This window comes from Camelus dromedarius, chromosome 1 (genome assembly GCF_036321535.1).
Source record: "Camelus dromedarius isolate mCamDro1 chromosome 1, mCamDro1.pat, whole genome shotgun sequence".
Classification (NCBI taxonomy): Eukaryota; Metazoa; Chordata; class Mammalia; order Artiodactyla; family Camelidae; genus Camelus; species Camelus dromedarius.
In genome coordinates this window covers 82,333,196-82,356,468 of record NC_087436.1, presented here as the reverse complement: position 1 = coordinate 82,356,468, position 23,273 = coordinate 82,333,196, and the positions used below count along the sequence as shown (strand labels likewise).

The window sequence follows — 23,273 nt, the reverse complement described above, 5'->3', positions numbered from 1 at the left end:
CAGAGGTATTTATGCTGTGACCTATCTAAAAATGAGTTTTGAGAGCGTCCGCAAGGCGTTGGTCTGCAGTACCGGGCAGGGTAACACCCATCGTGGGGTGAAAACTCCCACCGCCCACAGGGAGCCGGCCGGGCGAGCGCGTGGGGGCGGGGGCGGGCCCCAGGAGAAGGTAATTCGAAACCACTCTTCCCAGGGTGCTGTGCGCAGGCGCGGGCACGCGCTCCTCGCCCCTTCCCTGAGGCCGCCGCTTCGGGGGCGGAGGCGAGAGAACGCTGGACGCCGGCTGAGCTCGGCGAGGCCGCTCAGCGGAGCGCGCGTCCGTCGGGTGCTCGTGCGGTGCTCGTGCGGGGCTGGTGCGGCGCGGCTCCGGGCTGCAGGAAGCTGATAGCTCGGCTGCAGCCGTGTTGAAGCCGGGAGGAACCGAGTGGAGGAACGAGCCGCGGACTGAGGTAACCGGACGCTCGTACTCCCTCACTCCCCTCTTCCTTTGTGCGGTGCGGTCCGCTCACGCCAAGTCTCCCGTCGCCGCAGCCCCAAATCGTAGCGCCTCCCGGGCTCGCGCCTGTGGCGCGGGGAAACTCCAGGCTTGCGGGGAGTGACCCAAACTCCGCAGCTGAGAGCGTTTGGGCCCATTAAACCGCTGCACGGTTTCTGTCGCCCCCTTCGGCGTGGGGAACGGGGTCGCGTTCTTCGAGGGGACCCCCAGCCTCTGGCTCTGTCAGCCTCGCCGGCGGCCCCTCTCGGTCTTTCGAAGAAGAGAGGGGCTGGCAGGTGCTTCGCGGGGTCCCGGGAACGAGCAGCGCGGTACGGCTGGCATGGGCTCGGGGTCCGGGGAGGGCGGCGGGACACCCCCGAGACCCGCGGCCTGTGACTCGGGGCCCTGCGGCGCAGGACTCGCAGCCTGCCGGGGGGTGGCCGCCCCTCCGGGACTGCTGGCTCTGGGGGCATGCTGCGGGTCCGGAGGGTTAGCCGCCTGTCCCGCACTGGCCCGCCCGAGAGGCTCGTTGCCCGTCGGGACTGGCCGGTCCGCGGGGCTCGCTGCGAGTCGGACCTGCTGGTGCCGGGGGTTTGCAGCCCGCGCCAGGTGGACCATCCGCGGGGGTGGAGACCGGATCGGAGAGTGCCTCCCGGTGTGACACGAGAACTGCAGCCTTTTTCAAAACACGCAGCCGCTCGTTGGAGTTGTTTTACAGCCCCTGATGCCAGCTCGTTCCTCCTTCCACTCAGTTCTGGGCTTAGTTAGCTTGCTAGTTTCCTGAGGGAGGCGATTTGTCTTCATAGTTCTAGCCAGGAGCTGGTCCTTCACTGGATTTGCACAGTCCTAGCGTTTGGGCACCTGAGTTTGAAAAGCTTTTTGTTTTCCCACTTAGCAGTGTTTGATCTGATGACTTTTTGTAGAAAATTGAACTTTTCTCAGTGCTCCTTTTAATCTGTATTAATAGAATAGCTGGCCTTTTATGCTAGTGTTACCACTTTGGAAAGATTCTTTGGGAAAAGGTTCTTGAAAGAAGTTGGGTTGACACGAGAATTATATCTACTGGTTGCATTTCTTCTTTCTTTGCAGTGTTTTTTTCCTGTGTAGGTTGAGAGCTGTTTGATTCTTGGTATTCTTGATTCTGACTCTGTAAGGAAATCGTTTTCCTCCATCTTGGTCCTGCCAAAGGATAGACTTGGATAAGCAGAGGACCTCTACTTGGCGGTGGCTTTTTTCATTGGTTGCTGTTTTTCCTTGTCCTTTCTACTGGCAGCCACTTTAGTTTGTCAGCCAACCCATGACCCATTTCAAACTTTTAGTCACTTCGCATATCACCTTTGAGATACCAAAGAGGATGAACATAAATATCAAAAGAAATCTTAGGATACCGTACTCAGCTGTTGTATTTAGCTTTATCATATTAACAGTTAAAACTGCTAATTCTTTTAGCATTTGATAAGATTGCTACTGTTGCTTTCTAAGGTGACAGTATATTCTGTAATAATTGCATGTTCTGCATCCTGGCAGGAAACTTAATTCGCAGTCAGTGAGGGTAGTTTTTAAAAACAGTGTTTCCTCATTTGTTAAAGAAGAAGGTAAGGTAGGTTAATTTGACCCCCTCCCCTCTCTGTCAAAATAGTTTATATTTAGAGCAGTTTTAGCTTTATAGCAAATTTAAGTGGGAGGTACAGAGAGTTCTCATATACCTTCTGTACCCCTAGGCCCTCTGCCTTGCCCCATGTATGCACAGCCTCCTCCACTATCAAAAACCCCTCACCGGAGTGGTACATTTGTTATAACTGATGAACCTACGTTGATAATACATCATCACCCAAAGTCCAGAGTTTACATTAAGGTTCATTCTTGGTGTTGTACATTCAGTGGGTTTAGACAAATGCCCTTTTTCAAAAAATTAAGAACTTTTAAGTTATAGAGAACCGAAAATGGGTATTGTCATTTTTAAAAGATTAAGGGGACTGTTGGGGGGGGTTTGTCTTTTTATTGCTAAGTTTTGGGTTTTTTTAAGTGTAGTAAGGGGACTATTTTGAACATCCTAAAAATTAATTTCAAATAGCTTTAGTGTTTGAAAAAATTGGATATTTAAAGTTTGGTTTCTTATGTTTGAATTTTCAACAGTCATTAATTTTTGTATGTTAAGAACTAAAGAAAAAAAAACTAATGCGGGAGAAGAAATGCTTCATAAAATTACAGAATGTCATATTTTTCAGTCCTAAAACTTAATAGTTTGACCATTTCTTCACTTTTCTGAAAAACATGTTTCATGTTAACCAGTGAAGCAAGAGGAAATTGAACATACAAAATGTAATATTTTTAACTGATATCAAGATTAAAGGTATAACTTCAATAAAGTGTGACCCATTAGGCTTTTTTAAAAAATCTGTTTTCTCTGTTTGAGGGACTTTTGTGGAAGCTTCAGGATATAATGTTCTGAGCTCAGTTCTGGAACTAAGCAACTTTGAATTAGAATCCCAGCTCTTCACTTGTTGTCTGTGGGACCATGGCAAGTAATTTTCTGAACCTCTCTTTCTTTAGCTATAAAAGGAGGATAAAATATTAATTGTTATAGTATGCGAAATCATTTTATAAACTGTAATGTACTGTTGTGTTCATTGGTATCATTGTCACATGCTGTATTTTAAAATGTGTCCGTACAGTTTATTTTCTGTTGGATACTGCTTATGTAAGTACTATCAAACTTTTTTTTTCAAGGGTGGCTGTACAAGAGAGTTCATTGTCTGGTTATGAATAATTTAGTTGGTTTTTGTGAGACAGTAATAAAATTATGGAAGAGGGTCAAAGGGACCTTAGGAAAATTTCTACTTCATCTCTGGTTCTTAACCTGGATCTGTAGGTACACTTGTAAATGGTCTTCCAGTAGTCTGTGAATTCTGTGTATATCTGTACTTTTCTAAGGAGAAGACCCACAACTTTCAACATAGTTTAACAAAGGGGTTCGTGACCATCCTCTCCACAGCCATTCTCCCCTCAAAGGTTCTAAGAACCATTAGCTTCAGTATCTAGGCAGGTTTCTTTATTGGATATTTTGCAGGTTATTTTTAAAATTAGTGTTTATGAGAAAGGAAAGTGAATAGGTTTCTGTTCGTGAACAGGTAATTTTTGCAGCACCCGAGTGCCTGTTTTGTTTTGTTTTTGAACTACAGTGTGATATTTTTGGTATATTATGCCCATACCAATAAAAGTGCTGTTGCTTGTACCTGGAGCTGACACCACTGATTGATCCATTGTTGTTAGGCAGATACTGTCTGTTCCTCCTCCCACCCTGCCAGCATTGATGAGCAATAGAATGCATGGCAAAGAATGGCACCCTAATACAATCCAGCATGTTAGAATATTGTTTTGAAATGTTAAAAGATAATTTGGTTTGTTTATTCTAAAATTTGGACTTTTTCCCTTTCTCAACAAAACACCAAATGGTAAAGAAATTAAGTATTTTTTCTTCCAAACTAGATGACGAGATTTATATAGTATATTTGTTGTATAATATTTCTTCTTGTATAGCATGGAATGTAAAGTTATATTGAATTCTAATTGATGATCATTTTAACGTTCAGTATTGCTAGTTTGGGGAAAATATGAAATTTCCAGTCAGTTTATGTAGATTAGATTATAATTTGTGATTTTCATTTATAACATTTAAAATTAATCTTGTTTGCATTTTGGAAATTTCAGAATTAGGTTAGCATTCTAAGTTTGAGTTCATTCTTGTGATAGAGTTTGGAAGTAAGCTGTATCAAACTGCCCTATTTTCCTTGTTTGTGATAGATTGCTGAACTATAAGGCTTTACACTGTGAAGCCAAGTTCTGTTTCTGGGTCAATTACCAGTGGTAATCACAAGGTCTAAAGAGTATGAGATTGATCAGCTGATGCTGTACAAACTTATGAATGAGTCTGTCCAGTGGAGTAATGTCTTTGTCTTTTTACTTGAGATTTTTTTTCTTTTCCCCTTTGATATTGGTATTTTCATTTGAAATCTGAATGCTTTTCAAAGTTCAAGGTTCTAAATCAGTACTTGGGGATTTATAGACTGAAACAGCAGAACTCTGGCTCTCTAGATTTGCTCTTTATAAAATAGTCTGAGAGGTCTATATAGATCTCAAAGATCAATTAGAGATGAATGTAAGATGATCAGTAATTTTACGTATATTCTCTTGAACTTTAAAAAATTCAAAGACATTTTCTGTGTGGAGAGAATATTTTAATATATGTATTTTAGTTCTCATAAAGGAATTTATATATACCATGCAAAGATATAGTTACACTTCCTGTACAAAGAAAAGGTTAATGCCATCTTTGTTCTAGTATTGAGTTTTTGCTGATAGGCAAGTCTATGTTGCGTCCTGGGTATTGCCACTTAAATACTGTGTGACCTTGGGGAGGTTTCTTAGCTTCTCTGAGCCTCATTGGGCACAATTATAAGTAAAGGAATAATACCTCTTTGGGTTGTCCTGAGGATTGAAATGAATAAATGTGAAATAACTAATTCAAATAATAGCAGTTACTTATATAGATTTATGTGTCAGACAATTTATAAACTCATTTAATCCTTGTAACAGTCCTATCGAGTTTGTACTGTTACTTTCCTCATTTTTACAGATTGAGAAACTGAAACTAATGAAAGATTATGTAACTTAACCAAAGTTATACAGTCATACAGAGTAGATAGTAAGCGCTCAACTAATGCTGACTGTTGTTATCTAAAAAAAAAAAAAAGAGTAATGTAGCTAGTTCTCATCTTTTGCTATAGTGAAAAATGAATCTGAATGTAGATCATTAGAAAGCATACATTATTTCTTTGCTGGAAAAAATGTCGATTGGAAGATTGTGTTCCTCACCAAGGACTGAGAATCACATGATTTACAAAATTAATAATGTAAATATATTGAATGCTTACTGTGAACTAGATACAGGGCTAAGTACTTTACATATGTTACTTCATTTATGCTTCACAACAATCTTACAAGACAACTGAAACTCAGAATGATTTTAAATGACTTGTCCAAGGCTACACAGCTAATACGGAATCCCAAAACTGGCTCTAAACTTTGCTATTAACCACTAGTTTTTGTGCTTTGTGTTAGATATGCCTAACAGATTTCTCTAAAAAGGAAGGCAACAGCTTAAGTAATTTTAAATAGAAAAAAAGAGTACTCTCATAGTTTTAAAACTAGTACAGTTGGCCATCTATATCCATGGGTTCCATTTAGGCGAATTCAGGGAACTTCAGACTGAGAATATTCAGGGGGAAAAAAAAACTCCAGAGTTTCAAAAAGCAAAACTTAAATTAGCGGCGCACCAGCAACTATTTACCTAGCATTTACATTGAATTGAGTATTATAAGTGATACAGAGAGGATTTAAAGTATATGAGAGGAAGATGTAGGTTGGTTATATGCAAATACTGTAACATTTTATATAAGGGACTTGAGCATCCTCGGATTTTGCTGTGGAGTGAGTGTCCTGGAACCAGTTTCCCAGGATACCAAAGGACAACTATAAATAGTGATTATCCAAAACTAGTTTCATATGCCAAATCTTGCTCACTGTCAGTTTTGTGAAGTTTTTTGGAGCACAACCAGCCATTCCTTTATGTATTATCTACGGGTGCTTTCCTACCACAGTGGCATAATTGAGTAGTTGTGACAGAGTGTGGATGGCCCACAAAGCCTAAAATACTATCTGACCCTTTACAGAAAAAGATTGCAGACCCCTGACCTAGACCAACCCTGTTTTTCTTTTTTATAAATGAAGAAACTGAGACTTGAGAGATAAGGTGACTTTCTAATAATGCAGTTAGTTAAAATCCAATTCTCCTGACCCCTACCTATCTCACTTTTTTTCTGCTCTACCATGTTCTCTCTCTATAAAATCAACAAGTATACTATATGATCATTATATAAGGGACTTTAAACTATTATAAAATGTTTATGATATATAGGAATATTTAACCTAGTTAAAACAGACACACTAGTTATAATAACAGTAAACATTTAGTCATTTCTCTTTTTAGAATTTGAAGAGCTTTGGGTATATACTTTGTATGGTGCATACCTTAAAGTTCTGTTGCCGACTTTAAGCTTACATTTCCTTATTTTCCTCCACAAATTCCTCTGTAAAAAAGTAGAGACTTTTGGAGTCATTTCATTACTTGATTCCAAAATAATAATTGGAGTTAGAAACCTAACACATACACATATTTACAAAATAGAAATCATACAGTCTGTATCTAGTTCTTTCTGCTTACCGTTACATTATCCATGAAATTTTTAAGCGCTGAGGTTATGTGTTTGGATTTGAATTTGGGAGTGATAACTGGCAGCATTAAGAAGGATGAATGTATTGGTGAGAGAAGAGATTGAGGGAGGCTAATAATAATAATTGTAAGATGATTGGGCCTGCAACTAAAGTGGTATGGCTAGAGAAGCAAGGTCAACAATAGGAGAGAAATTTAGGAGGTAGGATATCTGAAACTTGATTATAGTTGAATAAAGTGGAACTGAAACTTTGAGTATATGTGAGCTATTGTATTCAATGGGGGAGCCCTCTTGATCACAAAGGTTAGTTTAGGTTCTCCCATAACATCCAGTATATCTCTCTACTGTTGCCTTTAACCACATTATTATCATCACCTGTTTGTGTCCCATCTAGATGATTCAGGCTCCTTAATGGCAGAAATTACGTCATGTCTTATTCATCTTTTTTTGGGGGGGGACTCATTTTATAGATAACTTTAAAAATTTAGATTATTCATGCATTTTTTAAAAGCGAAATATAAGAGATAGATTGGTTAAGGTATTCCTAAGTTTTTTCACATTTAGAATCTGACTCTTGAAGCAATTTTACTGAGTCATTTGTTTTTCCAGACATTATAATCTTAGTCCATCTAGAGGATGGATGATTCAGGCTTTCATATGAGTGCTGTATCTGTCTTCTGAGACATTTGCTTTTAAGCCACCAACACCATTCTTCAAATTTTGATGCAGACACTCTCTTGGTGTGTAATCCACATTCTTTTTCCATGTATCTTAGTACCAGACCATAACACAGCCTCATCTATTGTGGGTATCTGCCTTTCTTGAGCCCCATAAAGTGGTGCTTCTCAGATTCTGTGGTGAAAGACTAGTTTGTGAATCAATACTTTGTAAAAGATGACAAAAATGAATTACTGGAAAAATGAAATGAAAAAGAGGACACACAAAATACATACCTCAGTTTTTTTTTAATGAAATTCAACAGACATAAAGTTAGTCTGTCAAATATTACTTTGCTAAAAGAGTTTCCAAACACTCCATTTTTGACCTACCTCATTGCAGATTTGTTTTGAAAAAAAAGTTTGTGGACGACACTCACTTTGAATAGCACTGCTATAAAGCACTTGATTGTTGCTTTTTGTGTTCATCTTTGAATTTCCAGAACCTGTAATATAACAGGTGATAACTGACTGAATGAATGGATGATTAAACTAATATAAGACAAATGGTGTTTACCCTTAAGACTGACAGTATTTCTATTTTTTTATTGAAAATTCTTGAAATGTTATAAAAGCACCAGACTAGTATATATCCTTAGTACATGTATGTGTATATTGGATTATGTGTTTACCTTGTAAGAATAAAAAAGTGTGTTCCCAAACTCCTTTAAAAAAGGCTGATTCTTCTTTCCTAGGAGGTAGCCAGAACAGAGAGCTGTAAACTCCTTGAAGTGCAGGAGGCTGCTTCTGGTACCTGAGAGGCTCTCACTCAACTTTGCCTCCTTCGCCTTGTGATTTCACCATTCCAGACTGAAATCATGGCAGGTCCAGAAACTGAGGCCCAATTCATTTTCGCCGGCATCAAAAAATACTTCAGCTCTTACACTCTCACAGGGAGAATGAATTGTGTACTGGCCACGTACAGAAGCGTTGCTTTGATAGTCTTATACTTCAAGTTAAGGTCTAAAAACACTCCAGCTGTGAAAGCAACATAAATTCTAAACTGTACCTCATCTGTTAAGGTCTCATCCCTGAAGAAGCTAGTGTCAGCTCATCTTGTGATACTCAGTTTGTACAATAAATTACGAACCTGAGGGAAAGAAAAAAAAGACTGATTCTTGTATAGCCATGGTAATAGTCCCCAGAACCAGTTTTAAATCTGCTTACTTAATAAATGACAGTTTTTTAGAACTAGTTAAACCAATAACAGCTTCCCTTAGAGGCTTGCAAACTCCTATTCACTGAAAGTCCACCAGCCACTGAACTCCACACTTCCTCCCAAACCCTTTGTAAGATTAGTCATGTACTTTTCTTAGAGGCTCAGAGGAGCTGTGCCTGACCAGCAGAGTGCTCCCTGAAGTAAGTAACTATTATTTAGCTTTGTGTTTTTTGTTTTGTTACAGATGTCAAGTGGGGATTATCTCATCTTTTAACACTTAGAAACAAATTAGTGGTAAGTTTATTTTTTAGTAGGGTTTATGTTTTTATTCAAATAATAATAATTTATTAGGTATAACCCTGTAACTTCTATGGCATTCTCAAATAAAAATAGTCTTCTAAGAGTTCATACACATCGTTCACCTATTTAGGTAAAATTTAAGTCGTTTTTTTTTAATGCTTTATACTAGATTTTCAGACTATTATGTGTAATAAATTGTCATCTAGTTCAAGCAAGGAAATGACTATGGATAGTGAAGCATCACTAGAATGCCTTCTTAATAAAACAGATCCCTAAGTAGGAACATCTTAAATGTTATAGTTACATACTTATACTCAGTATAGTGAAAATGTTGTTTATAGATTCTGAAAATGACATTAGTATTTAACAAGCAAAATTCGATAACAGATAACAATTGTATCTAATATGTGCTAATGTTAAGAAAAACATTTTTTTGTAAGTCACAGTAGTAAATTGTTCGAAGTCATGTGTACCTTTACTGAGTAGTAACTTTTGAAGCTGTAGTCCAGTTTGTCAAAGCAGCAGATTCTCCTTTAATCATTGGCATAATATATCTTCTTTTGAACTATTTGATTCAAAATTTAAAATCTCTACTCTTTGCTTTTATAAATAAAAAGGGAATGAGTATAGCTTATTTGACTTAAAAGTAAAAAATTAAATGTTAAGAAACATACCTTTGAAATGAAATAATTCAAAAATATCTTTGTTAAAATATTTACATATGATTGTGATTAAAATTGTATATCCAGAATGCAGTGTTATTTTAGCTAAAATAATTTAATTTTTTGTTGATTTGGATAAGCATAGAAAAATAATCTCTAATGTTCATAATCTGTTCATTCCAAAAATACTTTAAGTACATCTATTTATGATATGTTGTGCTTAACATGGGAATGATAGGAGTGAATAGAAGGTGCCTGTATTTAGGGGCTTGTGTAGTATTATGGGAAAGAACAATACTGAATAGGCAATTATTAAAAGTATTATAAATTTGACTAACAGTTGAATATGGTATAATCCACTTTATGTTAAGTGCAATGAAAAAGATATGATCAAATTGTTACAGGAGCACAGAGGCAGTACATGTGGTCCAGGCTAGGAATAAGACAGATTTTCGGGGATGACCTTTTTGAGCAGATGAACCTGAGCTTAGTCTTAAAAGGTAAGAGTCAGCTAATAAGAATGGGCATTTCAGAATGAGAGAATAGCCTGAGCAGAGACAGAGCAGTATGAAATAGCATGGAGTGTGTGGAAAATTCATGCAGTCGGGTTTTCCTCTATACAACATGATGTGGGGTTTACCATCTTGATATTTCACAGATATTTGTGAGTTAATTTTGTTAAATACACACATTCTCTGTCAACTTTCAGATATAGCTCTAAAATTGATCAGATGCTGCTATAAAATGTAATATTTTGTATCATTTTAAATCTTTTATCTAATACCAGAAATTGACACATTATAAATTTACTTCAATTAAAAAAAAAACTTCATCTAACTGAATTGTGAAGAATACAAACTAAAGTTATTTTAAAGAAGAATGAGTCTAATAGTACCATTGCTTCCTGTAGTAGGTACTGCAGCAGTAACTATATAGCGTTGAGTTTTTTGAGGTACTTTCAGTCAAAGTGCTGTTCGGAGTTCTTTCTACTTAGAGCTCTTCTGATAAATGTGTGGTATAAAAGTCACTCTGCCTGTAAAGATCTTTATGAGAATAATACAATATATGAGTTAAAACAATATTCTTCAAGAATAATACAGTATGAGTTTTTACAGAATTCTGCATAATAGTATTTCATATTAATAGTACATGCTAAAATGTGGGATTGTAAGTACAAAGAAATTTGAAAAGAGAATGAAGTAGACTGACAACATGGTAGTATCTTTAGGCTTTTGCTAGAAGTTCTGTTTTCTGTGATTCATTGTAAGTTGTGTTTACATGTAAAATATGTTAGTTTTGTTATATATTCTCTGCAGTGAACCAATAAAACCTATTTTCTTCTGTTTGGAGTTCTCTTTTCTTTAGAACTTCCTATTTTGTTGGTTGATACACTTAGAGGAACAGAAAAAATAGTCTCATCTTCCTGTCTGCTTCACTGTCATAATGTGCCAGGGTGTGATTAGAAACAGACTGCCATGGACCATCTCTTTTTTCCTGATGTCTTAATTCTCTTAATATATTTGGGAAAGGGGAGTACCATATTTTTTTCTATAAGAGTCAGAATCTTAGATACATGTTTTAAAAATTCTGAGTTAGAGTTTAGGTGGGATTATACTCTCACTTGTTATTAACATACAGTCTTTGTAAGTCCTACAGTTGGCTAAGTTCCTTAGAGTGAAGTGTCCTAGGGTAAATTTTTTTTCCTGTTCTGTCTTCATGTTCTAGTATATATAATAGATTTTTTTTTAAGTTGAAGACATTGTATTCTTTAAATAGACCGTTTTAAGAGAATTTGGTATAGAAAGTTTTTGAGCTTTTGTGTCTTGCCCAAATCTGAGGTCAAATGTAAAAAAATTTTATAAAAATGGGTATTAATGCCCTTTTCATAGAGTAGTTCTCTGACAAAGAAATAATTTTATGACTGTAATAAATAAAGCCTTTTACTAGACAGAGGCTATAGTAGTTTGGTATATGGGGAAAAAGTGTATGATAGTTTTGAATTGTATGTGTTTAAATCTAGTAAAGTTTAAAAATATTAATGATGCCTACAATCATAATACCCAGACACTTAGGGCACCAAATATGGTATGGTAAAAGTTCTAGATGAAAGAAGACTCATTAGACTACTGGTAATGAAGTTGACCCAGTTTTTTAATATTGGAAAAAAAAAAAAAACACCCAACCCACAGAAGTCATGTTAATTCAATTATTATGACCCAGGCTCATGTGGATAAGATACACAGATGTTTTTAAGACATAATCTTTTCAAAGAGTTCAGACTTTATTAAGCAGATAAATCTAAAACATAAGGAAAGATGTTGAATGAATCCAAAGTACGAAGTACTGTTTGTGTTCATAGAGGGGAGATCACATCCCATTGGAAGGATTAGAGAAGGCTTCATGAAAAGAAGCATTACTTAATAAGCTGGGCCTTCACATCATTCCCCCATGAGGAATAGCTTGAGGTCTTGCACATATACTTGAGGAAATGGAATAGTGAAGTCTGTGATACAGTAGAAGAATGGGCCTAATTAGAACTGAGTTGAAACCCTAGCTCTCACCATTTTCTACCTGTGTGACTGGGCAAGTCAGGGATGTTTAGGCCATCTGTAATGTAGTTGTGATTCTTAAATGAGAGAGTACAGTCAACCCTGTGTATCTGCAGGTTCTGCATCCATGGAAATGGAGGGCCAACTACTATATGCCGTTTTATGTAAGGGACTTGAACATCCTTGGGTTTTGGTATCCGAGTGGGTTCCTGGAACCAATCCCCTGTGGATACAGAGGGACAACTGTATATGTAAGATCTGGGGGGAAATGTGACACAGTGGTTTAGTAGGTTGTCTTTCCCCTACTTTTCCCTACTTTATGTCAAAAATCAGTGGTGGAAGAGATTGGAAGGTAGGCTGGAGTCAAAGCAAGAAGGGCCTTGAATGCCAGGATAAGCTGTTGAACTACATAATATTAAGCAGTTTGGAAGTGACAGGTATAGCTAGATAAATCTGGCAGCATTGCCCTTGACAAATGTTTAGGGGTGAGAAAGAGGGGCACTGTGATTGGTTAATGGAGGTTATTATGGTTAATGGAGTCTATTATAGTCCAGGCAAGGTATGTGGGTCTGAATTACAGAGAAAGAGAGTAGAGTTTAATGAAAGTAGGAAGAAAAAGATGAGTAGGAGAGAGGTTTTGCCAAGTAGAAGTCAGGGGAATTGAGACTGATGGGTTATGTAAGTCAAGAGAGGAGTCTGATGTGGCTCAGGTTTTGAATTAGGGCACCTGAAAAAATGGCGTTGCTACTTCCAAAAGTAAAGGAATTATTAGAAAGAGTAGCTGGTTTTAGAAGGGAGAAGATAGAGACCTTAATTTTTCATGTTTTGTTGTTGTTGTTGTATAATTCTATTTCACTAGCAAAATGCTCTGAACAGTAGTATAGGATTTAAGCGCATAGACCCTTGGAGTCCTGCTGGCTTAGTTTGAATCCTGGCTACACCACTTACTTGGGCTCCACTCCATCTCATTGTGCCTCAGTTTCTTCATCTGTAAAAAGGACAATCTGTAAAAAGGACAATCTGTAAAAATTTCTGGCAATCAAAGCTTTTTTGTTAGGTTCGTGCACATATAGAATTATTATATCTTCTTGGTAAATTGACCCTTTTATTAGTATGTAATGTTGCTTTTTAATTGTGGTAAATAAACACAACATAAAAATTTCCCATCTTAGCCATTGTAAAGTATAGAACATTAGTGTTAACTGCGTACACATTGTTGTGCAACAGATTTCTAGAACTTTTTCATCTTGCAAAACTGAAATGCTTGTACCCATTGAGCAATTCCTTTTTCCCTACTCCTTGGCCTCTGGTCACCACCATTTTACTTTCTGTTTCTAAGAATTTGACTACTTTAGATACCTAACTCATGTAAGTGGGTTCATACAGTATTTGTCTTTTTGTGACAGCCTTATATCACTTAGCATAATGTCCTCAAAATCCATCCATGCTATAGCATATAAAAATTTTCTTCTTTTTCTAAGACTGAATAATATTCCATTCTGTGTATATACCACTTTTTCTTTACCCATTCATCCACTGATGGGCATTTATGTTGCTTCTACCTCTTGGCTATTGTGAATAATGCTGAGATGAACATGGGTATGCAAATACATCTTCAAGGTCTTGTTTTCAGTTCTTTCGTATATATATGCAGAAGTGGGATTGCTGCATAATGTGATAATTCTATTTTAAATTTTTTGAGGAACTACTGTACTGTTTCCATAGCATCTGTACTATTTTAATATTTCCAGCAACAGTGATAAGGCTTCCAATTTCTCCACATCCTGGCCAACATTTGTTCTTTTCTGTTTTTTGTTTTGATAGTGGCCATCCTAATAGATGTGAGGTGATACCTCATTATGATTTTGATTTGCATTTCCCTGATTTGGTGATGTTGAACATCTTTTCATGTGTTTATTGGCCATTTTTATTTCTTTGGAGAAATGTTTATTCAAGACCTTTGCCCATTTTTATATTGGATTGCCATGTTTTTTTGTTGCTGAACTGTAGGAGTTCTTTATTCTGGATATTAACCCCTCATCAGATATATGATTTGCAAGTATTTTCTTCCACTTTTTGGGTTACCTTTTCACTCTTGGTTGCTTCCTTTAAGATACAGGAGTGTTAAAGTTTGATGTAGTCTCTCTCTTTTTTTTTTTTTTTCTTTTGTTGCCTTGCTTTTCTTGTTATATGCAAGAAATCATTGCCAAAACCGGTGTCATGAAGTGTTTCCCCTATGGTTTCTTCCAGGAGTTTCATAGTTTCAGGTCTTACATTTAGATCTTTAATATATGTTGAGTTAATTTTTGTGTATGGTGTAAGGTAAGGGTCCAACTTTATTCTTTGTAATGTGGATATCCACTTTTTATATAGTATCTTTTTATCACTGGTAATTTTTTTTGCTCTGAAGTTTGTGTTGTTTGATAATATAGCCAGTTCATGTTTTTTCCAATTACTGTTATGGTATATATGTTTCTATTCTTTTACTTTCACCTACTTGTATCTTTATACTTAAAGTGGCTCTTTTCTTGCAGGCAACTTATAGTTGGGTCTCATTTTGTTTTGTCCAATCTTACAGTCTCTTTTTTCTTTTTTAAGCATTTACTTGAGATAATTATAGATTCACTTGCAGTTGTAAGAAATAATAAATCTTGGATATCCTTCACCCAGTTTACCTCAGTGGTAATATCTTGCATAACTTTAGTACGATATCATAACCAGAGAATTGACATTAATACATTTCTGCTTACTTTATTCAGATTTTTCCTGTTTTACATGCACTCATTTATGAATGTATACTTTATCACATGTATGGATTCATGTGACCACTAGCACAGTCAAGATACAGTATAGTTCCATCACAAATATCTTTTGTGATACCCGTTTACAGCCCCTGCCACTCCTTGCCTTCATCTTTCCCTAGCTGCTGGCAACCACTGTGTTTTCCCCATCTCTATAATTTTGTCATTTTGAGGATGTTACATAAATGGGATCATACAGGATGTAACCCTTTGAGATTGGCTTTTTTTCATTGAGCATGTTATATGTTTTAATTGCTTATTCTTTTTTGTTGTTGAGTAGTATTCCTGAGTCTCTGAGTAGTATTCCTTTTAGTTGGAGGCATTTAGACCACTTTTATTTAACATGATTATTGATACAATTGGTTTTATTTTTTTTTTAATTGAAGTACAGTCAGTTACAATGTGTCAATCTCTGGTGTACAGAACAACGTCACAGTCATGCATATACATACATGTATTCATTTTCATATTTTTTCCATTAAAGGTTATTACAAGATATTGAGCGTAGTTCCCTGTGCTATACAAAAGAAACATTTTTTAAAATCTATTTTTGTATATAGTGGCTAATATTTCTTAATCTCAAACCCCCACATTTATCCTTTCCCACCTCCTTTCCCCAGTAACCATACAATTGTTTACTAAGGCTGTGAGTCTGTTCCTGTTTTGTAGATGAGTTCACAGTGTCCTTTTTTTTTTTTTTTTTAAGATTCCACGTATGAGTGATATCATGTATTTTTCTTTCTCTTTCTAGCCTACCTAACTTAGAATGACAATCTCTAGGTCCATCCATGTTGCTGCAAATGGCATTATTTTATTCTTTTTATGGCTGAGTAGTACTCCATTGTATAAATATACCACAACTACTTTATCCAGTCATCTGTCGATGGACATTTAGGCTTTTTCCATGTCTTGGCTATTGTATATAGTGCTGCTTTGGACATTGGGATGTGTGTATCTTTTTGTGTTAAAGTTCCCTCTGGATGTATACCCAGAAGTGGGACCATATGGTAAGTCTATTTTTAGTTTCTTGAGGAATCTCCATACTGTTTGGTGCATGGCTGCACCAAACTACATTCCAACCAGCAGTGTAGGAGGGTTCCCTTTTCTCCAGACCCTCTCCAGCGTTTATCGTTGGTGGACTTTTGAATGATGGCCATTCTGACTGGTGTGAGGTGATACCTCCTTGTAGTTTTTGATTTGCATTTCTCTGATAATTAGTGATATTGAGCATTTTTTCATATGTCTATTGGCCATTCACATGTCTTCATTGGAGAAATGCTTGGTTAGGTCTTCTGCCCATTTTTGGATTGGTTTTTTTTTTGTTATTAAGCTGTATGAGCTGTTTATATATTCTGGAAATTAAGCCTTTGTTAGTCGCATCATTTGCAAATATTTTCTCCCATTCTGTTGATTGTGCTGAACCAAACCAACCGTTTTTTTAAATTAAGTTTTATTGGAACACAGCTACGCTCATTCACTTACAGTTGTCTATGATTGCTTTTGTGCTACAAGGGCAAAATTGAGTGTTTGTGATAGAGACCTTATGGCCTGCAAAGCCTGAAGTATTTACTATATGACCCTTTACTGACAAGATTTTTGACTCCTGGTTGAAGTATTTTTCTGTTTGCCCCACCTGTTCTTTGTTTATTCTGTATTAGAAATGTGAGCATAAAAGATGTTAGAGGAGCTTCTGGCTATTAGAATACCTACATGTGCTTTCCTCAGATAAAATTTTAGATCTGACCGAAGGTATCTGTATTGGTTTTCTACTGTGTTACAAACTACTGTATACTTAGCAGCTTAAAATACATTTATTTCACAGTTTCTGTGGATGAGGAATCTGGGCACAACTTAGCTGTGTTCTCTGCACAAGATCTCACAAACACTGCAGTCTGGGTGTTGGCCAGTCTTTGTTATCATGTGGAGGCTTAACTATGAAAAAATCTACTTCCAAACTCATTTAGGTTGTTGGGAGAATTTCTTTGCAGCTGTGTGACTGAGGACCCTAACCTTTTACTGCCTCAGGCAGAGGCCTCCCTCAGGTCCTGGGATTGCCTGTAATTCTCTGCTATATAGCGCTCTCCATGGCACTTGGCTTCCTCAAGACCTGCAGGAGAGCCTCTCATTCCAGTCTGCTCACAGTCTTATATAATGTAACATAGTCAAGAGAGCGACACTTTCTCACCTTTCCATTTTCTGTTAGAAGAAAGTCACAGGTTCCTGTCACACTCAAGGGGATTATAGGAGGGCATGGCTTAGTGGGAGTCACCATCATGTGTCCACCACATTAACTTTAAGAAGATATGAATAACCATAATTGATAATCTTTCATTGACCATTTTGTTTTCAAGCAGGTCTCTTGTAGACAACATATCATTGGATTATATGGTTTTTTTTCCTTCTGCCTATCTGTCTTTTGATTGGAGCATTTAATCTATTGATGTTTAATTACTGATAAGGAAGCATTTATTTCTGTCATTGTGCTATTTGTTTTCTGTATGCATTATCACTTTATTTTGAGCCTCATTTCCTGCATTACTGTTGTCTTTAGTGTTTAGTTGATTTTTTTGTAGTGAAATGTTTAAGTTCCTTTCTTATTTTCTTATGTGTATATTCTATAGATATTTTCTTTGTGGTTTATCATGAGGATTACATTTAACATTCTTAAGTTATAATACTCTAATTTGAATTTATAGTAGCTTAACTTTAATAACAGAAAATTCTACTCCTTTACAGCTTCATCTTCACCCCTTTTCATTGTTTTTTTTTTTAATTGAAGTACAGTCAGTTATGTGTCAATTTCTGGTGTACAGCACAATGTTGCAATTTTGCATATACATACATATATTGGTTTTCATAGTCCTTTCAGTTGTTGATGTCACAAAATAACATCTTTATACATTTATACCCAAAAACATGAACTAAAAATTCTTTCAAATTATTTTAAAATTGTTCTTAAAATTAAAATTTTGTTTTATTTAAATTCTTCTTTCTTACTTAATTATTTTAAATTATACTCCTAAATTATGTAGGAAACAATATTTGGTGTTACAAACCAAAATTACAGCAATACTAGCTTTTACATTAATAATTTTTTAAAAATGTATTTGTCTCTTAAATACAAACAATAGAGTTACAACCATTGTTAACAATAATACTAGCTTTTGTAATTAAGCATGTATTTACTTTTATACCTATATGACTGAGTTATTGTCTAGTGTTCTTTCATTTTATCTTGTAGGACTTCCTTGAGTATTAATTGCAGGCCAGGTCTAGTGGTCATGAACTCCCTCAGCTTTAGTTTGTCTGGGAATGTCTTAATTTCTCCCTCACTTTTGGAGGACAGTTTTGTTGGATATAGATTCTTGGTTGACAGAGTTTATTTTTTAGTACTTTGAACTTACCTGCCCTTTGTCTTTTGGCCTCCAAATGAGAATTCTGCTGATAGTCCTATTGAGGGTCACCTGTATGAGCTGAATCACTTCTTGTTTTCAAGATTCTCTTTGGCTTTTGATTATAATGTGTCTTGGCATGGATCTCTTTGAGTTCATCTTTTTTTGGAGCTTCTTGGTTGTTTATGTCTTTCATCAAATTTGGGAAGTTTTCAACTGTTACTTTTTCACATATTCTCTCTGCCCTTTTCTCTCTCTCTTCTCCTTCTAGGGCTACCATGATATGTATGTTGGTCTGTTTATGGTAGCGTCCCATAGGCTCTGTTTATGTTTCTTCAGTCTTTCTATTCCTCAGACTTGATACTTTTTGTTATTTTATCTTCAAGTTTGCTAACTCTTTCCTCCTACTCAAGTATGCCTTTGAATCCCTGTAATGAATTTTAATTTTAGTTATTGTACTTTTCAGTTCCAGAATCTCTTTATTGTTCTTTTTTAGGTTTTCTATTTCCTTATTTGATAATTCCATTCTGTTCACACAAATTACTTTTACCATGTGTTCCTTTAATTCTTTGAGCATCTTTAAGACAGTTGTTTTAGAGTCTCTGTCTACTATAAACACCATTACTTCTTTTTCAGAAATAATTTCTGTTGATTTATTTTTCCCTTGAATAGGCCATACTTTCCTGCTTCATTGTATGCCTTGTGATTTTTTGTTGTTGTTGAACACAAGACGTTTGAATCTAATAATGTGGTAACTCTGAAAATGAGATTCTCCCTCTTCCTTGAGGTTTGTTTTTTTAATTGTTTCTGCCCTTTTTGATTGATATAGGCTTTCTCTGTGCTGAGAGTCAAACTGAGGTGTAAACTTAACGGACTTCTCAGGTCTTCTCCGAGCCTTTTCCTGGGCATACATGGTCACTTTTTCATTTTTCTTCTATATGCATTTGGTTTTTTATTGTCTCAGTCTTTAGTGTCTTGCTCCCAAAAGGGGAAAAAATGAAAATGAAGGTGTAAAGGGCACCAGCCATTTAAATCCTTGGGAAGTCACTTAAGATGAGGAGATGGGAGGCTTGCAACAACTGGGGGACGTATAGCAACAATGGCTGCCCACCTCTTTGCACCTCTGCGATCAGAAACAGTAGTCAGCAGTCAGAGGAGAGAGGCTTGATATTTGGTGGACACAGTCTTTCCTGCCTACTGTGGCTCCTGCAGACTCTGCGCAAGCTGCTTCAGGAACACATGCACAGCTGCTAGCTACATGGCTGGGGGTGTAGGATGGGCAGCTGCTGCTGTACGAAGAGCTGAAATTGACCAAAATTAACTGTAATTTACCGTTTAAGTTGTCTTCTGGAAGACAGATTTTAGCAGATTCCAGAGTTCCAAGATAGTTATCAGACAGATTCTTGCCAATGCAGTTGTTGACTCGGTGGGGAGGCAGATTCCTCATGTTTCTATCCCACCATCTTCCCACAATTTTCCAGTTTGATATTAAAGGAGTTCCTTCACTGATATAAAATAATTAGCTGAGGTAACTTATGTGACATTTAGTATAAAAATGCAAAGTTACTTATTTTTTCAATAATGATTTCTACAGTCATTTTATATATATAGCATTCAGTAAGCTGTAATTACTAATGATTGGGTTTTGGGGGGGTTGTTTTTATGTGTGTGTGGTTTTTGTTTTGTTTTGTTTTAGTCTCAGCAAGCTGAACAATGGCAGTTGAGTGGATTTTGAAAAATGTCTGAAGTTTAGTGAGTGGCATCTACCTTCTACCTTCTCCCCATCCTTTACAAAAGAATAAATGGGATGTTTGAGAAGAGAGCTGTATTAAAAGAAGAGTGTTACAAATGGCTTCAGAATCTTTGAATGCAAAACAAGCTAGGAATCGCCTCACAAAGGGGAAAAGGCAACAGCACCAGCAAATAAAGAACAGATCTTCAGTCAGTGATGGTGATGGAGAAGATTCCTTTATCTTTGAAGCAAATGAAGCTTGGAAAGATTTTCATGGTTCTCTTCTTCAGTTTTATGAAAATGGAGACCTTTGTGATGTCACACTGAAGGTGAGATTGTCTTCTTTTTTCTTTTCTCATCCTCTTCAGTGTATTATGAAAAATAAAGGTTTCTGTAACCAGGCAAATTTTTGGTGCTGTACTACTTATAGCCAGGATGATTTTAGTTTCAATCCTTTTTTAAAGGAGAAGGGACAAGGGAGGGTAAGTAAAGGGACCTTAACATAAGAAAAAATTATTGTACTAATTATATGTTAATATTCACTGTTTCTTAGTTTAACTTCTGAAAATTCTTAGCCCTAAAACAAGTAGCTATTATTAGTGAAATGAGTAAATTGCTGTTGATCAGAAAAGCTTTCAACTTATGAATTTAAAAATCTTAATGTATTCATTTACACTTGATGTAGGTTAGAAGTTAGAATTCTTGGTTTATGTAGCTGCACTAGTGTTTTATTGAATGTTTCTATTCTGGTACAGGCATATCTCGTTTTATTGCATTTTGCTTTATTGCATTTAACATATATTGCTTTTTTTATAAACAAATTGAAGGTTTGTCAAAGCAACCCTGAGTTGTCAAATGATGGTTAGCACTACTTAGCAATAAAGTATTTTTTTAATTAAGGCATGTACACTGATTTTTAAACATAATGCTGTTGCACACTTTTAGGATAGTCTAAACATAAATTTCATATGCATTGGGAAACCAAAAAACTTGTGTGACCTGCTTTATTTCAATATTTGCTTTATTGCAGTGGTCTGGAATTGAACCTGCAGTATCTCCAAGATAAGCCTGTAATTTCACCTCTACTTCAATACTGTTGTCTGTTAAGTGAGATTGTTTATCCATACCTGATAGTGAAGTAGAGTCTATTTAGACTTGGATGAATAAGTCTTTGGTAGAGTTTGTCTAAGTCTATAGGATCATGTTGCTCTGCTACAAAAGACGATTTTAATAAAATTAGAAAATTGATAAAGCAGTGTGGAAGAACATGTTTTCTAATTGTTTCTCATTGCTCATTTAAAGTACTTTATTATTATTCATATCTTGCAGTGTAATAATTAAATTCTTTTGGTGATTTATGTGCATCCATGCAGTATTTTCCACATGAGATTTACCACTTTGCGATCTCTCAGATGTTACTTTCTGCTTCTTATTAGTCAAATTCTTAGAGGTCAGAATTGTGGGGATTGAGGCCATCCTCAGAGAGTCAGATCAGGAGACACTCAGTAAAAGTCCATAAACTGAAAACATAAACGCTTGAGTTTCAAGCCCAGAACGTTCAGGAGTATAGTGTTACACTGTAAGTGACCCCTGTTCTTTTTACTTAAACTCTTAGTTTCCTTATATGTTTCTAGGTCCTAAAATATTGAGAAGGAAGCCATTAAATAATTTTACTAGCTTTGTGTGAAATTTAGCCATGTGTATATTTTAAGGAAGGAACACCTAAACTCTTTGATCTGTGTAGCATATTATGTTTAACGCCATTGTTCTCATTTTCAACCCTAGTGTGAAATTCAGTGACCCACATTGGCTTTGGCAAAAATAAAATGTAAAATAGATTATTTGTATAATAAATTATCAGTTCAGTATATTAATATGTGTTGGAAAATAATTAAACAGAATGTTATTATATAAGTTTTATAATTGGACTTTAGGATGATTTTTACTAGCTGCTACATATAAACTTAAGTGAAAAAATAAGGATACAGTCATTTTAGGGCAAATGATAACTGATTTCATAACTTTTCTTTATTAACTTCAGCAATAGGTTGAAATGAAAACTTAAGAAGAATCTATGCTGGAAACCCAAAAATACTGTGTTTGAAGCAATGACAGAGGTCTTTGGTAATGAGAAGCTTCACTAATTTAAAGGGGCTATCATTTTTATTTTTTCAACTAAAATTAATTAGGTTTTTGTGATGAATAAGTGAATTGATAACATGTAAAGTCCTTAAAACAGTGCTTAGTGCATAAAAAAAATAAATATCAGCTGTTAGGTTCATTACGTGCACTATTATTGTTTTTCCAAAGAGTGTCAGATAATTCTGCTATGGTATATTCTGTTCTTATTTATTAGAAAGAATTACAACTTAATCTTTTAGCAAGTCTGCTCTTGGATTCATTTAATTGTAATTCAGCATTTCTTAAACTTTCGTAATTTAACTATCATAGAACAACTAAACCAAATAGGATTATGGATAGTTTACAATGCTGTTTGACATAAACTTCACTTTTTACATTCATATAACCTTAGGGGTTATGCCTTGATATATACATCTCCTTTTTGCTATTTGTTTCCGTTGATCATTATTGCTTTTAGAACAAACATTTTAGAAAGGCAATTATCAAGACTTGTTTTATTGTTCATATGTAAGGCCATTAGTGCATTTTAAAATTCCAAAGTGAGCACCTATATTAGAAACAACAAACAAATTCGTTTAACAGATATTTACTAAGATCTTACCCTACTACATGGAGAGTATAAGTAAATTTGAATAATATGCAGTACTTGCCATAAAAGAATTTGAAGGTTAGCCAGAGATAGGCACATTCACAGCTAACTATAATACAACTTAGTGATTGTCATTTTGTGGTATTTTTATGGAAGCATGGGAGAAGATCTATTATGTCTGAGAGGTGATTGGAAAGGCTTCACTTAGGAGACTGTATATTATCTTGAGGTCATTCCAGGGAGAGGTAAAACTTGTTTATACTTTATTACATTTATTAGAGAAATATTTTAAAATAGTATATCTAGTGGCAGGTCTAAAATTATATCTGAGGGAAGCTTTGTAAGGGCAACAGTTTGGGGACAGGGCAGAGGGAAGTTGTCTTGAAGGGGTATTGCATAGCACTCATAATGCTTAGATTGTATGTCACAGATCGACAAGAGTGGCATTTACAAAGATGCTTTT

General features: G+C 36.0%; 2 protein-coding genes across 15 annotated transcripts in view; both read left to right on the top strand.

Moving 5' to 3' along the window:
* The first annotated feature begins 253 nt into the window (after positions 1-253).
* Positions 254-23,273, top strand: part of KLHL8 (kelch like family member 8) — a 61,669-nt gene continuing 38,649 nt past the window's right edge. For 7 of the 14 annotated variants that reach the window (XR_010381050.1, XR_010381048.1, XR_010381049.1 and 4 more), the window contains exons 1-3: positions 254-449; positions 8,888-8,937; positions 20,044-20,408. Coding sequence is in view for 8 of the 14 variants with exons in the window: in XM_064486165.1 (XP_064342235.1) it covers positions 20,196-20,408 (213 nt within the window). In the remaining 6 variants the exon portion in view is untranslated. Of the gene's footprint in view, positions 450-8,887; positions 8,938-9,748; positions 10,106-20,043; positions 20,409-23,273 lie in introns of those variants that run through there. The other 7 variants (XR_010381051.1, XR_004130855.2, XM_010983118.3 and 4 more) reach the window with 5 other exon arrangements.
* On the top strand, positions 8,073-8,881 carry LOC116147357 (ATP synthase membrane subunit K, mitochondrial-like). The gene has a single exon (XM_064486191.1). The coding sequence runs from the start codon at positions 8,303-8,305 to the stop codon at positions 8,477-8,479; it is 177 nt and encodes a 58-aa protein (XP_064342261.1). The 5' UTR covers positions 8,073-8,302; the 3' UTR covers positions 8,480-8,881.

Excerpts from the sequence above, each read along its gene's own strand:
- LOC116147357 (XM_064486191.1), top strand. The coding sequence starts at position 8,303 with ATGGCAGGTCCAGAAACTGAGGCCCAATTCATTTTCGCCGGCATCAAA.